Source organism: Nicotiana tabacum, chromosome 17 (assembly GCF_000715075.1).
Source record: "Nicotiana tabacum cultivar K326 chromosome 17, ASM71507v2, whole genome shotgun sequence".
In the NCBI taxonomy this organism is placed as follows: Eukaryota; Viridiplantae; Streptophyta; class Magnoliopsida; order Solanales; family Solanaceae; genus Nicotiana; species Nicotiana tabacum.
In genome coordinates, this window is record NC_134096.1 from 57,038,135 (window position 1) to 57,055,731 (window position 17,597).

The 17,597-nt window shown below is 36.7% G+C and overlaps 1 protein-coding gene and 1 pseudogene across 1 annotated transcript; both read left to right on the plus strand.

The window, feature by feature from the left end:
• The first annotated feature begins 731 nt into the window (after nt 1-731).
• On the plus strand, nt 732-2,927 carry LOC107827980 (karrikin insensitive 2 receptor CA). Its single transcript, XM_016655227.2, has 2 exons — nt 732-1,212; nt 2,245-2,927. The coding sequence occupies exons 1-2, from the start codon at nt 845-847 to the stop codon at nt 2,687-2,689; spliced, it is 813 nt and encodes a 270-aa protein (XP_016510713.2). The 5' UTR covers nt 732-844; the 3' UTR covers nt 2,690-2,927.
• A 1,390-nt stretch (nt 2,928-4,317) lies between these two features.
• Nucleotides 4,318-8,606, plus strand: LOC142171864 (uncharacterized; annotated as a pseudogene).
• The last annotated feature ends 8,991 nt before the right edge of the window (nt 8,607-17,597 follow it).

Genomic DNA, 17,597 nt, shown 5'->3' on the forward strand with positions numbered 1-17,597 from the left:
TAAATATATTTATCTATTTAGTACTCTATTGGAAATAAGGTCCCTGAAGAAGCTCATCATTTCGGTATTCCGTTATGGATAAATATTACCCCGGTAGAAAAATATCTATATATGATACAATAGCAGCTTATACAGCAACTTGCAGTAGCAGCTTACACAATAATTTTTTTTCTTCTATAAAGCTTACACAACAACTTCTTTTCTTCTACAAATAGAGGAAATTTCAGTTTATTATGTACATAAGTTTAAAATTGAATAATATATCAGTTTCTCTCTATACTTGTCTTTACGTTAGGATCTCTATTTTATAACAATATAGCAATAATGCGAAAAATTGCACCATCACTATAATTTAATCTATTACTATAAGATATTATTACTCTATTTGTATCATATCAACACAAATGAATTTAGGATTTAATTTATTAAAGTAGTTTAACTTTTAATATTTTTATTACCAAACGAATTATATTTTTAAAATATGAGTTTTAAAATTTAATATTTTTTATTTTTTGTGATTTCCTATATAATTATGTTTTGTATAAAAAATATTTAGCACAATTTAATCAATTAAATAAAATTGCATCTGCTCTACATAAATTTAATATCGAAATTTATACATTTATAACAACAACAATAATAACTCATTATAATTCCACAAAGTCAAATAGCACCGTTACACAAGTTGTTGTTGTTGTTGCCATAAGGATATAAATTCACCAAAAAAATAAGGTTTAAAAAATCTCACACAAACCGACTCTCAAGTCTCACACCCTCGCCCCCGCATAAATATTCCTGCTACTTATAACGGTGGCTGCTAAAACAAATTAGTTCGTTGTTAAATATGGGTATAGTTGAAGAAGCACACAACGTGAAGATCCTTGGGTCAGGCGAGCAAACCGTAGTGTTAGCCCATGGGTTCGGAACAGACCAGTCGGTGTGGAAACACTTGGTTCCTCACTTGGTTGACGATTATAAGATCATATTGTTTGACAATATGGGTGCTGGAACTACTAATCCTGACTACTTTGACTTCGAGCGTTATTCTAGTCTAGAAGGCTATGCTTATGATGTGATTGCTATTTTAGAGGACCTCAAAATTCCTGGTTGCATTTACGTTGGCCACTCTGTTTCTGCCATGATTGGCGTCATTGCTTCCATCGCTCGTCCTGATCTTTTCACCAAACTTGTCACTGTCTCTGCCTCTCCAAGGTTTCATTTCTCTCTTAATTTCCGTTTACATTTTAAACTACTATTTACTGTTGACATACTTCTGTTTATTTCCTTTTCCTTCATTTTCTGTGTAAACCCCTATGTGTAGGCCAAATTATGTGTAAGAATACATAATTAACTATCTTAGTAATAGAAGTTTATGCAAAAATAATTATCATGTATTTATAAATTTGGTATAATATCGAATGTGAATTAATATTTTTTTCATTCGGCCGTATTAGTTATTCTCATAATTTTATCCTTAATATCACGAGTTTATAGAAAGAATGGCATATTCTTTAAGATCACTAGTTTCAAAAAAATTTAAAAAAATAAAAAATCGTGTCCAATCAAACATGTTTACATAAAATGAGACAGATATAACAATAACAAGTCCAGTGAAGTCCCACAAGTGTGGTTTGGAGAAGATAAAGTTTACGGTAGAGAGGTTATTTCCGAAAGACCCTCGTCTGAAGAGAAGTGAAAATGAAGAAATAAACAGACAGTAACAACAACAAGGTAATTAGACATGGGTGTAAATGGCGACATGTGTGTGCAATAACAGATATTTAAAAATACGACACTATAAAAATAGAGTCAATCTTGCTGGAAATAATGATACAACTTAAAATAGCAAGGGGCTAGGAATAGCAAAATACAACACAAAATGAGACAGATAAGTAAGTTTTAATTTTCTTAAAATAATTTACAGGCCTAAACATTTTTTTGGGGGGGGGGGGGGGGAGTAGTACAATATTCTAAAATTCCTGTGTTGATAAGATGTTTGATGACCCAATGGTTGCATCATTTGCTAATTTGGTAATCAAACAAGTGCTGTTTACGCAGGGTCTGCAGCTGCACTTTCTTTTTCCCAATGTCTTTGTTTTCTATTGCAAAATATTGTTTTGATCTGTTCACTTTATTTTATTTTTTCAAGGAAAAATTCAATTTTGGATCTGTTCAAGGCGGCATATTAAAAACTTCTAATTTCTATTCAGGTATCTGAATTAAAATTTTCTAATTTCTATTCAGGTATCTGAATGACTCGGACTACTACGGAGGATTTGAACAGGAAGATCTGGATCAATTGTTCGAAGCAATGAGCTCAAATTACAAAGCATGGTGTTCAGGATTTGCACCCTTAGTTGTAGGAGGAGACATGGACTCTGTGGCAATTCAGGAATTCAGCAGGACATTATTCAACATGCGGCCAGACATAGCACTAAGTGTGTTACAAATCATATTCCTAAGTGATTTAAGGCATTTGTTGGCTCGTGTAACTGTCCCATGCCACATAATTCAGAGCATGAAGGACCTGGCCGTGCCTGTGGTGGTGTCCGAGTACCTCCACCAGCACCTCGGTGGCGAATCTATCGTGGAGGTGATGTCCACGGAAGGCCATCTGCCGCAACTCAGCTCACCGGATGTTGTTATTCCGGTGATGCTTCGCCATATTCGTCATGATATTGTCGTTTGATTATTACTAGTACTAGTGTAGCAGCAAGCTAAGTTCAATTGCTTGGAATAATGGGTGTTGTACAAAATTGACCATCTTGCGTTGTAGTTGCCATCTCCATCTCTTTTTAAGTTTTAACGAGTATGCTGGATGCATCAGCATAAGATACCAAAAAGGAAAAGGTCAAACGTATTGAGGCAAAATGTAGGTCCATGGAATGAGATTAATGGGCAGCGTTGGATGGTTTTCTCCCTTTTAACTACTACTTCGATATTAATGCTTAGTTAAGTGAGCTGTTTGGGAACATGTTCACCAACAAGTAACAAAGTTTTAGAGAATTTTGTCAAACACTTGCATAAGGTTTTAATTTTGTGTGCTTTTACATATTATCGCGGCAGCCTAATAAGAACATATAATCTGTGCAGACATGGGGAGCCTATACATACAAAGAGCCTATTTGGGCCTTGATCAAATATTGTGTACAACGAGCTCAATAGCTTTTGGAGGGTAAGGATAATATAAGCGTATGGGCTTACTGGCGAGTAGGCCCAACAGTTTTCGGGAGTTTAAATTGGGCTAATTGGCGGATACATTTGCCTCGCAGTTCAGAATCATCACCAGATTCGTTCGTGTATGAACCTGATTTACTCGGCATCCAAGTGGTCGGCTAACCATTTTCCAGCAAACAAAATCCACCGAGTAGGCGTAAACGTATGACTATGATAGGTGTGGCAAACGGGCGGGTCGGGTAGGGTCAGATATTCGCGGGTCAAAATAGGTAAGTCAAAAGGCGAATAAATTATCCGACCCGACCCGTATTTGAGACGGATAAAAAACGGGTTATCCGGCGGATAATATGGATATTCATATTATCCATGACTTCTTGAATATGATCACTTATGGGGGAATTCCTAGTCTTCCAAACTCGAGAAACCCCCAATTTGAGACTTAACAAATGTAAAAGTTAAACACATTAGTTATCCATTTGGTTAACCATTTTCTAAGTGGATAATATGGTTTTTATCCATACTCAACCCATTTTTAAAAAGTTCATTATCCAACCCATTTTTTAATGGATAAAATAGGTGCATAACTATTTTTTTTTACCCATTTTGCCTCCTCTGGAATATGACGTGGTGAGCCCAAAGCCTATTCACATTGAAATTGGGCCCACATTTTTAAGAGTCCAGTCTGTTTAATCGTCACTCTACAGACTAATTCTGGTCCGCTATGTCCAACGCTTTCTAGCCGGTGTGCACTTTTTTCCGTTTAAGTTAATAATAATAATAATAATAATAATAATAAATATTACTCGAATCATTTATAAGGTAAACTTTAATAATGTAATACTAACAAATTTAATCTACTGTTATTTCGTAAAAATTTCTTACTTTTATGAGTGATCACCTACTATTATATTTTCTTATTATAAATGATCTAATAACGCGGAAAATTATTTTATGTTATTGGTGTGTAAAATTACCTCTTGTTGTAATATAATAATCATTAATAAGTAATATAATAAAATAAAATAAACTAATTAGTTATCACATAAATCATAATCCAATTAGATTATAATGGTCGTGATAATAAAAGATTCCGCTGGTGTACCTAACTTAAATATTATTTTTTTGTCATAGCATCTTAACATGCCTATTTATACGTCTTCACTCAAACAATATTCACAATATTGTACTCTCCATTCTTTACTACAAACCTTTTTCCAGTTTTCCACATTTTTCTTGATTGATGTCAATGGATCGAATCGGAAGCTCGCATTTGCAATGGCGTTCATGTGCCTTGTAATGGCCACTGTCACAGGTCAATCTCCTTCAGTTGCACCAGCCAAAGCTCCAGCAGCTTCTTTATCTAGTAGTACACCACCAGCTGCATCACCTTCTATTGCCACCTCTCCTTCAAAGCCTAAAACTCCGAATTCTCCTGCAACTTCCCCTGCCTCCCCCCACCCACTGCAGCAGTTTATACTCCTCCTACTTCAGCTACGGCACCAGCTACAGTGCCCGTGAGCTCTCCTCCCGCGGCTACACCCTTACAATCTCCACCAGCACCAGCTCCAGAGACAGGTGCTGTTTCTGCTCCTGCACCCAGAAAGAGTAATTAGAAGGGGAAGATTAAGCACAATAATGTAGCTTCTGAGTTGATGAGTCCACCTGCACCTCCTACTGAAACTCCTGGACCTAGCCTTAATTCTGACTCTCCCAGCCCATCTCTTAACGACGAGGTAATATCTAGCATAAACCTTTTTTTATCTAACAACTATCCGCTGCGTATAGAGTTTGTTTTCTGGCATTGGATCGGATGTTCTAACCGAAACTTCACTTTCTTCTTTCGTACATTGAGATATCTTTAGTTTGATCTATGATCTGTCTGTAGTATTAGCTGGCCATGCTAGAAATGGTGCGAGACCAACCGAATTTGTTACTAGCTAGTAGGGACGGACCCACATCGTCGAAAAATAATATATTTTTTCTGCCTTCTAAAACGTAATGGTATAAAGATTATTTTAAACCCACTTCAAATAAATAAATTGCCTAGCCTGCGGGTAAAGACGGTTCAAATTTTCCACATGGTCGTAAGTTCAAAACCAGTCAATTGCATATGCCTTCTATTTTTGATTTTTTAATATAGGTCTCTTTTCCAATAAAAACTACGTCGTTTATGTCTTTTTAAAATATCCTAAGCCCTTCGGTGCCTCTTTCTCTCTCTCTCAATTTCAAAGAGAATCGCTTCCATAGTCACCACTCAACTCCTCAGTTAGCTCTTGCCGAGAAGGTCATCTCCCTCAAAGACAAAGGGCTTCATCTTGGTATCTAACTAAAAGTTCAGGTGATCAATAACAATAAGAACCAATTCTAGTTTTTCAATTTCTAGTATTTATTCCTTTTTTGCATAAAGATTTAATCCCAATAAATTTTCTTCATCTCTATGTGTTTTTTTCTCTTTGTTGTATTTCAATTTCAAAGAACATTGCTTCATAGTCGTCTCCTCCATTAGCCATAAGCCATTGCCGCTTCTTGATTATCGTTGGGTCGCCTCTCTCCGTCTCTCGTCGTCAGCCTGTCAATTGTCACTATCAGGTTTCTTATTTGCTTATATTGCAAATTTTTGTAATTTGTGCTTTGGAAAAAAAAATTCAGATTGTTTTAATGGGTTTTGGCTGAGAAACTCAATTTCAATTTGAGATATACCATGTTAAATTTTTTTTTTAATATAATTTTTAATCTTAATGAAAAATGGAGAAATGTGAGAAATTGATAGTAATAAACTTGCTTATATTGAGAAGTTAAGCACCTTTTCTCTTTAGTTATGGAAAATCTCAGATTGTTGTTGTTGGTTCTGAGTGAGAAATCCTTTTCAGTTTGAATATACGTATACGTACACATGATATTTTTTTGGGTGTGTGTACTTTTGATATGGTCATATGGAATGGAAATCAGTGATGTTTCCTTGATGCAGTCAAGGACATTTTCCTTGGCTCGTTGTTGAATCAACATATTTCCCTTTATAAAATAATATTTAGCATGCAATAATATTTTCTAGGACTAAAGTTCCAAAATCTAGGAAGATCACATTTGTTGTTATCCATGAATGAAAGTTTCATTGCAATAGTTTTGTAATCTGATGAGTGATCGTTACTTGGGTTGTCTTCGACCACGTTATTTTTTCTAGTTTAAATTTAAGGTTAAACATATACAAAATTATTCTTCTAATTCTAATTCTAATTTGGTAATCTAGTTTGTGTTACAATGAAGAGAGTTTACCCTCCAGTATCTTCCAAGTTGCCACAAACAAGTTCATCCTCTCCAATTGCTACTCCCGTGGAAAAAAATTTGAACCAATTAGAAGAGCAACTTCAATCCTCTAAAAGCCAAAGACAAGGAATAGATCTTGATTCTTTACCGGCTGATCCAAAGGAGAGAATACCCATTAGAGATTATCATCCAAATGAGAGTGATGAGATTAGAAGAAAATATCTCCGAAGAGGTCCTTACCAACCCCGATATCATAAGTTTCTTCAAAGAGATTTTTCGGGCTTAAAGCGTCGTTTCAATATTAAATGGTTTGATGAATATCATAATTGGTTGGAGTACAGTGTGATATAAGATGCAGCTTATTATTTGTGTTGTTACTTGTTTCAAGATGAAGACATTCATCAAGGTGGAGGCGATGTATTTTAAAGTTTAGGATTTAAGAGTTGGCAAAAAAAGAAGAGATTCGATATTCATGTTGGTAAGTCGAGCAGTATTCATAATCATGCAAAAAGAAAATGTGAAGATCTATTAAAACAAAAACAGTCAATTGTTGGGATCGTTCATGTTCGTAATACTAATGCTTTATGTTTAAATGAAGCAATTGTTGATTACCTTGCTCAATATTCTTTGAGTTTATCTTATGTGCGTGGACAGTGCTATGATGGAGCAAGCAACATGCAAGGGGATTTACGTGGCCTCAAAACTTTGATTCAACAAGAAAGTAGATATGCTTATTACATTCATTGTTTTGCACACCAACTTCAATTGACTATTGTTGCGGTATTCAAAAAGTGTCTTGAAGTGGGAGAACTTGTATTGTTGGTTTCTAATGTATTGAATATAGTGGGAGGTTCTTTTAAACGTATAGATGATCTTCGAGAATGTCAAGCAAAAAAAGTTCAAGAGGCATTAAACATGGGTGAACTTGAAGCTGGTAAGGGTTTGAATCAAGAACTTAGTCTTGCCAGAGCTACCGATACTCGTTGGGGTTCGCACTACAAATCTTTTAAGAACTTTATTTCTATGTTTGGCTCAATTATTGATGTTCTTAATACTATCGTTGTTGATGCCCGAACTTTAGAAGAAAGAGCTAAGGCAAAGGAATATCCTAGCACTTGTCAAACATTTGAGGTTGCTTTCATGTTGCACCTAATGAAGTTGATCAAGAGTGAATTGCGAAATCGAATGAATGACGAATTCATGAGCGGTTGTTTGGTACCTTATGTAGAAAGAAAAACATTTAACACCATTTCTGATGAGACTATTATGAATACGTTTCAGGAAATGAAAACTCGTAGAGGACAGTTGTAATAATATATTTTATTAATATATAGTTTTTGTTGACCTCTTTGTATATTTGCTTCTTTGCATTTTGAACTCACTTGATAAAAATTTTGGCTCCGTCACTTGCTAGTATTCGACTTTTGGTATGCATGGTCAGTACATGAACATATACTACTTGCCGGTTGCCATAATATGCATGGAGTAGTGGAAACCTATAAGTGCATCGTTCGGCTACAGCCTAACCTAGGTTAGGACCAAAAACTTAGGTTGCATAACTCGATCAAGCAACACATTAATTAGTTGAGTCAATGATATATGTGTATAGTACATACATATATATATATATATATATATATATATATATATATATACTCTATCCTTCTGTTTCAATTTAAATGACACACTTTCATTATTAGTCCGTTCCAAAAAGAATAATATATTTCTATTATTGAAAATAATTAACTTTAAATTCTTCATTTTACCAATTTTATCATTTCTGAGAAGCTTTTATAACCACGCAAATGTCATGACCCCACAAAAATTTTACTCCTTAAACTTTTAAGAGCACAAGTTTCAAAAGTCTTTTTTTCTCTTAAATTCCGTGTCGAATCAAACTAGTTCATCTAAATTGAAAAGGAGAGAGTATTGTTTAATGTAGCTGTTGGGAACTATTGTTGAATAGTATTATTAACATAGACACTATGAATTTTGATGCAGAGTGGAGCAGAGAGATTGAAGATGGTGGGAAGCTTGGGAGCTGGATTAGCTATGTTGAGCTGGCTCTTTTTCTAAAGAAGCTGCTTTTTTCCACAATTATTTCTTGTCCAGTAGTTCATTTTTTTTGTATATATATTAACATATATAATCTTATCTTCCGTTTATTTCTGGTGCTTTTTATCACGAGATGACTCCATTTGGATCCGTTTAGGGATTTTGCCCCATATATTAGCTTTTTCTTTTAAGTTTTATATTCTTTGATGGAGATTGATACGAGAGACTATATTCTTTGGTGTTGATTGCTTTACTCCTTTTGCTCTCTCTCCCTCTTATAATATATTCATTTGTCTATTTATAAAACTCTGATGCTTCCTGTGTAAGTGCATTTGGACTTGGCCTTTAATCTTTTGATCGATACATTGTAGAGAGTTGGCCCCTCGCATTATTACTTCTTCTTTTAGTACCCCTTTCCGGTTTCCTTGTAGCATCTTATGTAACTATCTTAATTTTTCACCAAAGTATGTCGTGATTGCACCTAATCTCTAATACAAAGTAAGTCTAACATGCATAGAAAAATAGCAAAAATAATAATAGAACTCAACAAATACCGCTGACAATAACTCCCAAAATCTGGTGAAACTGATTCATAAGCTTTATACGAATATATTGAAACATCCCTAATACATCACTATCTAAATAAAGTGTATGCAATAGAAAAACAAGGACAAAGGATTACTCTGAGGCCTGCGAACGCCGGGTAAGTATACGTTAAAGTCTCCGAACTGAATGCTCTACTCACTAATGCCTAGCCCGATATGAGGTGCCTGGATCTGCACAAAAAGATGTGCAGAAGCGTAGTATGAGTACACCACAATGGTACCTAACAAGTATAAAGCCTAACCTCGGTAAAGTAGTGATGAGGTCGGATGAAAACACCTACTAGGTTAGGAAAAGAAGTTGAACAAGTATAGTACAATATAATAATGCAAATGAGAAAATTAGGCAATGAATAAATACAACAAGATAAGCTACAATTGAATTTAAAGCAATAAAGGCAACAAGGGAGGACCACATAATAAGAATATCAAGAAAACAATGCAGACAAACACGAGTGAGGTAAATGAAAGATAACAACAAGAATTGCAATTAAGGTACCGCCTCGTATCTCATTTCACAATCACAATCGCAATCTTTCCTTATACCGTTGCGTGAGCCTTACATTTAGATAGTTTTGAAAATATTTTTCTCCGAAATAGCTACACGCACTTTAGCACTCCTTATGTCGTCGCGTGGCTTCAAGATACGTACCTCAAACAAGCTAACTCAATCCACTAGTGAGCCTTTTTCGCAAATATCCAACTCCGAACGGCTCAAATCTAGCCAAAATATCTTTATACCATAAATATTGATAGCATCAAGGACAAGGATAGAGTTTTGGAAGCTCCAAGGCCATTTACAAGATCTCAAGCTAAAGAGTTACACTCTAAGGTTGCTGGACTTCAATGGCAAATAAAGAAGCTTTTAATTGTAGAGGAAGAGCTCAAGCCCAAAGTAGATGAATTATCCAAGTTTTACAATTATTTGGTGATCCAAATTGAAGTCCAAGAGGAGGAAGATTGGGCAACCAAATCAGCCCTTGAAGTCCACCAAAGGGGCTCAAAATGAGCTTAAAAGAGGTCCAAAAGGGGGTGTTTCAAAGGGAGCCCAATTGGAGTCCAAATCAATGGCCCAAACTAGTAGTTTTAAGGTCCAAATCTGCCCCAAAGGGATTTGGCCGCCCCCCACCTAATTGTAATGACTTTTCTTACTCCTTAGCAATCACCCTACCTAATTGTAATGACTTTTTATGCCTTAGCAACCACCCTACCTAATTTTAAGGACTTTTTATGCCTTAGTACTCCTATAAATAAGGAGTTCTTCTCATTCATTGAGATACTTCATTATTGATTAAGTATATCATACTTTGAGAGTTCTTTTGAACCTTTGTTACTTGTGCTTTGAGATTTATCTTTCAACCTTTACTAGTTCATAGTTCAAGGTAGTAAGATTACTTTTCTATTATGATATCTTTGATTCCTTTGTGGTATTCTTAGAAGGAGATTAATACTAGTTATTAATTGTTGTCTCAAGTTACTCGTAAAGCGGTCAAGATCCGAATCTATTATTTTTTATTTGCTTTTAAGTAAAGGCGTTTGATTTCTTCAATAAATCAAGACGTTGTTGCTTTGATCTTGTCAAGGCTATAGAACTTGCGTTCTTGGAATTCTTTCGTTAAATTTTTCCATATCCTTTATTCTCTGCCTTTTAGTTCTAGTTGCTCAATTCCTTATTGTTATTGCTTCCGCATTTACTTTTCAAATTCTTACTCTAGTTTGGATTCCCGACCTTGTCGTTATCAAATACAAACCATAGGAAATTATTACGGATAATAAAGTTACAATCTTTAAAGAAAATCAAAAAGTCAACTCAAAAGGTCAACCTTAGGCCCGCTCCTCGGAACCCGACCAAACTTACAAAATCTGAACACTCATTCTATAATGAGTCCAACCATACTAAAATTATTCAATTCCGACCTCAAATCGACCTTCAAATCTTCAAATTATAGCTTAGGAAGTTTTAACAAAATTTTTCAATATAATATTTTTCCTACTCAAAACACTAATAAAATGATAGAAACAATGATGGATTCATGTATAATAGTCAAATCCTAGTCAAAATCACTTGCCCCGATCAAGTCCTTGAAAATCTCTTCCAAAATCGCCCAAAATCGAGGTTTCTAACTCTAAAGATTAAAAAAAAATAGAACAAAACCCTCGATCCGCCCTTTTTTTGCCTAGTGATTCCGCTTTTGTGACTCCGCACCAGCGAAAAGTCTATCGTTGTTGTGGTTTTCACTTAAGCCAGGGAAAATCGCTTTTGCGGACCTGGGAGCGCATCTGCGGGAGGAAGCCGTTTTTGCGAAGAAAGGACCGCACCTGCCGTCACAGATCACCTGGCCCAAACTCGCTTCTGCGGCTCATAGGACGCTTCTGCGATGCCGCACCTGCGGCCAAAAATGCGCTGGTGCGATTGCACAAGATCCTCAGTTGGGCAGAATTTCTCCCAAGTCCCAAATGGCTCTGGATTCAATCTAAATCACACCTGGGCCCCCGTAGCCCCGTCCAAACATACCATCAAGTTTCAAAATACATAACGAACCTACTCGAGACCTAAAATCATATCAAACAACATCGAATATACGAATCGCAACCCAATTCAAACCTATTGAAACCATGCACATTCAACTTCCAAAACTAAAGCTGAAACACATCTAACCAACTCCGATTAACCTCAAATTTTGCACACAAGTCATAAATGACACAACAGACCTATTCCAACTTTCAAAATCGGAATCCAATCCCGATATCAATAAAGTCAAATCTCGGTCAAACTTCTCAACCTTCCAAACCTTCAACTTTCTAACTTTCGTCAATTCAAGCCAAACAACCTACAGACCTCCAAATCAATATCCGAATTTCAATAATAAATTTAATTTCTTACCAGCTCATATGAATATAATAAAATTAAATATGAACTTATAAAGTATTTTCTATAATAAATATTTACAGTAAATCTAGGAAAATCGAAATAATTAAATTTTAATGAATGATAAATACATATATAAATAAGAAGTATTCAATAGTATTTACAAATAGTTAACTAAATTACATATTTTTCTTTAAAATAAAAATATTAGATAATTATAAGTTGGTAACTAATATAATATAAAATAATAAGTAATATTTTAATTTATACTAATTAATAAAAAAAATTATCAACTTATATGAATTTAATATACATTTATAATTTATTGCACTTTTAAATAACAAATAGATGTGAGTTTAGAATGTATTTCATTAATAAATAATAAAGCTAATAAAATACGAAATATAATTTAACAACTAAAAAAAGAGAAATAAAAAAAAGGCAAAATATGAAAAATTGCAAAATTATGTAGAAGCACATCATAATCCACACGTTGGAAGATTGAAAAATATGAATAAGAGAAATGAGAAGGAAATAGTGTAAAAAGAATATTACTTAATATATTTTAAAGAAAAAAATAAAAGAAAATTAGAAAAGTTATATTAGTTTGTAATAACACAGCGCAACTACTACCAATTTTCACATATCCCTTGAGATAAATTGGAGAGTGTAATTACACCTTTTCAACTACAGTCAAACCTCTCTATAACAACCTCGTTTGTTCCGAATATTTTTGGATGTTATAGCAAAATGATATTATAGAGAGCATATATTATAACATAACATAAAAATTGGTTCCGGAAAAGCTTGACTTTTATAGTAAATTATTGTTATATGAGGATACTATTATAGAGAGTTCTGAATGTATATTCAATTCCATGTTGATCATGTTATTACGTAATCAAACAAACATGTCAAATGTTATAATTATACTCAATTACCCACAAATTTATTTTCTAGGTGACTTTCCAAACATAAACTTCAGACAAAAAGGTTAAAAGAGAAATGAATCAAAAAGTTAAGAGCTTCTTTGTTGTCATGATTCTTTTGCACATTCGTATTACGTCAGAGACTAGGATCACGTTTAAAATTCATGTTGAGGCTTCATTGAAGTTACTCTTTCGCCTTAAAATCAAGCAAACAATTAAACGTATAAGCGATTTTAAGGATACGTAATTTTACTTGGTACTAACTTATAAATGTCAAAATTAATGATAGGGATTAATTGTAAATAAAGCTAACAAATGATAGAGCTAACCAATGTGATGAACAACCACGGCCCTTGAGCTAGACCGCCCTCGAACCAGCTAAATATACTATTAAAAAAAGTATGAACTTTCACAATAGAGCTTGCAAAAGAGAATATGATATATTGCCTTATTATGCGTGAATGTGTGATGGTTACAAAAGGATTCAGACCCTCTTTATATAGCAGAGGAATCATATTTATGGTATAATTCTAATTATAGAAGTAAATCCCATGATAGGCTAAATATTCGATCCTAACTTGATATGTGCCGAGATTCCCGCCATGATCCTCGCCCGATCATGGATATCTCTGCTTTCTGTTATTCTACGTAGCAGGCATCCTTCGATCTTTCTCAATCTCTGCTTCGGTCTTGAATTGACCTTGATCCTGATCGGCCATTGATCCACGAGCTTACCAATCCATCTTCGTACCATGTTCCGATATAACTGAAGCCGGGCCTTGATCTTCTATCCCGATTTTGGTTAGTCGTATGAAATTAGGCAAGCCCGATTCTGACCGTATATAGATAGTCTCATCGTGTTTTGGAGTGCAATGACAAGAAACGAATTGAGTCTTCAAATCTACCCTCGATTTATCATGTCGTAAGCATCGTGACGTAAGCTGCAACGACGACCGAAACGTCCCATCAGTTCAGTTTCCCAGCATTTAATGCGTGTCAGTTATCGGTCGACCACTAGTAACTTTGAACCGTTGCCGTGGAACTCATAGATAGGCCTTTTTTCCATTCCTTCAAATTTTACTCCTAATCTCTTCTACTCTAATCTTCAAAGCTCCTTGCATTTCTCAAGTTCCTCATTCTGCAAATCTTCTAAATTTATTGCTAACCTCTTTTAAAACACCAAATATCCCAATCCATGTTCTTCCTTGTTCACAAAAATGGCTAAGACTTCTAAAATTGTTCCTCATAAGAAAACCGCTTCTTCATTCAAAGTCCGTCGGCGCCACGGCCGCAGCGGAACATCCCCTTGAGTACTTTGTTCCAACGAAGTGTGCTACTGCTATTGATTTTAAGGTGGAGAACACACCTCCGATTCTGGGTCGATGTGAGCCGATGTCAAGGTACGTGTGTACGATTAAGGAAGGTCTCCTCGGGAAGGTGAAGGAAGAGTGCAACTGGGTAGGAAAGGATATAGTAATTCCTGCTCCCGAGGAATCCATCACAACTCACGTGGAGGGGTATCTAAGTGTCTATACTTACCTCTTCACGATATCTCCCTTATATCCCATCATCGTCGCCTTCTGCAAGAGGTACGATGTCACCCTAGGCCAAATCCATCCGTTGTTCTAGAGGATCTTAATCCTTTTTCGATTTTTTGTAAGCAAGATCGAGGGACATCCTTTTACCCTCGATCACCTCATGCGCCTTTACGGTCCTAGACTTTATCGTGGTGGCATGATCAACCTTAACATCCGAGCCTCCAAACCCCCGTTCTCGAGCATAGATGAGCCTCGAGACCGAGGTTGGATGGGCAAATTTGTTAGAATAAAGACTTCAGATCTAATCCCTGCCGAAGATATACCGTTCCCCAAAAAGTGAAACATGAAACGTAAGTATCGTTTTGCTTTTGAATATTCATTTCTCCATTTTGCTTCTTGCCTTCCCCTTTTCTAAGTTTTTTGTGTTGTGGCTGTGGCCGTTGTGCAGGAAGTGATCCCCGACCTGAGGCAATGGGTCGAGGGGTTAGTATCGCAAAAATCTTACTCCGAACATTCCTGGATGGAGTTATCAAATGGGAGGCCCGTAACCATGGTAATCTTCTTTCCTTAGAAAGGTTTCTATATGGGTTTTGTTATTGTTCTTACTTATATTTGTCATTTTGCAGGTCTCGGGAAGGATGCGCCCATGAGGCCCCCCTCTGCTGAAGGAGAGGCACTTCTCCCTTTGTCCGCTCTGAAGCAGAGCAAAGAGAAGAAGAGAAAAGAGGCTACGAATAGTCCTCTAGGCTCGGAAAAGAAAAAGCTGGTCAAGAGGCCCTGTAAGCCTAAGGGAAATGTCATCTACGTATCTCTGGAGTCCGCCCAACGAATAATGGATGGGATCGAAGAAGAAGAAAACTCTGAATTGATGACTCATGTACGAGTTGGCACCGAGCTTCTAAGAACTATTGGACAGGCGGGAGCCGAAGCAGCTTTGCCCCAATCCGATGTGCCCGAGCCAAAAAGAGTCGAATATGCCTTACTTCGAGGCAGGGAGGCTACCGAGGAGGCGATCGAGGCCGGTGCAAGAACTAAGCTCGAAGCCCCTCGAAATGAAGATGATTCCTCCAAAGACCCACTAGGGGCAATAGTGATCACGGACTCCTGCTCATTCCCTCCTATTTCAGATTCGATGATACGTGACGCTCGGGCTGCAGAGACTTGTCACGGAGAGGAAGATCTTTTCCGTGGCTATTTCACTGATATGAAAGATATCACCGGTTTGGGTGATTTGGACATACCGAGGAAGAACTCGAATGAGGCGTCCTCGAGTTATACACTGGCCAACCAATTCCCGGCCCCCAACGTTGACCCTAATAGTAAGCGGCCTTTTATCATCTCGATCCCGGAAGATACTCAAGTTTTCTCTGCCCCCGTAATGATGGCAAGCTATCATCAATGCTCGCTCACTGAAGAGGACCAAGTAAAAATAGACGTAGTGGACGTTGCTTGTTTGTTCAATGAGGCCCGGTATGCTCTGAATCAGGTAAGTTTAAGGGCCGTTATCTTCTTATGAATTTGAATTGTAGATATCTCTAACATTTTCTTCCTTTCTCGTAGGCTTCGGTGTTGCACCACGAGGCCTTTCTCCGAATCCGAGAAGAACGCAGGGCCGAGGTCCGGGGCCTCACGGAGAAATGTGATATTACAAGCTTCTTAGTGAGAAGCTTTAGGTAGACTTGGTGGAGGTTCGAGAAGAGTGTGACGAGATGGCCTAGCAGGTATTCTGAGTTCTTCGTGACAATGAGGATGAGTTGGAGATAATGACTAACGATCCATTTCTGCAGGTCCAACAAAGGTTTGAACATATCAAAGACTTCCAAAAGCAAATAGATAAAGTGTGAACCAAGGCTGAAGAGTTCAAGGGATGTATGGACATTCTGGCCGCACAGAAGGAAACCGCTCAAGCAGAGTTGGATTCGGACAAGTCACAGCTTCGGTATGTAAAAGGGAATGCCTTGGTTCAGGCGAAGAAGGTCGAGGAGCTCGAGTCTAATTTAGTCAATTTGGTCAAAGAGCTCGAGGTTGCCAGATCTGAAGCGGTCGTTGCCAATTCTAAGGCCCAAGCTACTACGGCCCAATACAGAGTTGACGCCGAAGCCACTCTAGAGCAGGACAGAGGCATGGTGGATCATTCGAAGTGACAGGCGCGGAGGGAGACTCTCTAAGGGGTCGTTGAGCAAAGTTTCGACATATCTACCGAACTTGAGATCACCAAGGCTGAGGAAGAGAAGGCTCGGAAGTTAGCATTTCCTGATGAGGGTTTCTACAATGCGAGTGGATCTGGTGGAGAAGAATCCGAGGGTGAAGAAACTTCCTCTGATAATGATTGTGCTTCTTAGGCCTAGTAATTTTCGTTTTTGCTTTGAGGTCTGATAGTCCTTTGTGAAGAATTTTTTGATTGGGCCATGCAGCCCTTGTAAGAAAAACTTTGATAAATGAAAACTTTTTTCTTTCCATGGTTCCCAAATCCATTGTCTTTTAGTTATTTTATGCAAATGTAAAAGTATTTTAGCGCAAAGTTATATGGTCGTATTCATCGGTCCCAGATCGGACATTCGAACTTAACCTGAGGCATTTTTCGACAAATCGGAGCCGAGTGAGATCATTTATCTGGACTCGGAATAAGGTAATCTTTGAGTTTGATGATCGAGTGAGAATGTTATCTAGAATTCGAAATCATGTGGCCTTTAGGCTCGAAGTACAGTTCTCAAGTGGGAGTTTATTCGAACTCGAGTTAGTAGTAATTTCTGCTCTTGTTCCTGCTTCTTTCTTTGTATCTGCTCTCGAAAGAAACTGAGATTGATATCTACTCTGAGGAAGCTGTGACTACCCACTTGCAATTTATCTTGCAAAAACATGGTTTAGCTTACGAAAATTTTTCACCAGTAGTGCCTTTCTTGCTTAACCCCAACTTTCGCAAAATATTCGTTCATATGACCGAAAAAAATCAAGTCGAATGGTTTAGTGACTTAAACAAAAATTGAGCTAACTATTATTTTCATTTTGTTATGTTGTACTCTAATGCATGAAACGTTGATGCTAATTATTTTAGTTGTACGTTGTGGTGTAGGCATGATTGTAATCTGAGTAATGACTTCCTATGTGTAATATGAGTAATGACTTTCTATGTGTAATCTGAGTAATGAAGGTTATGTATATA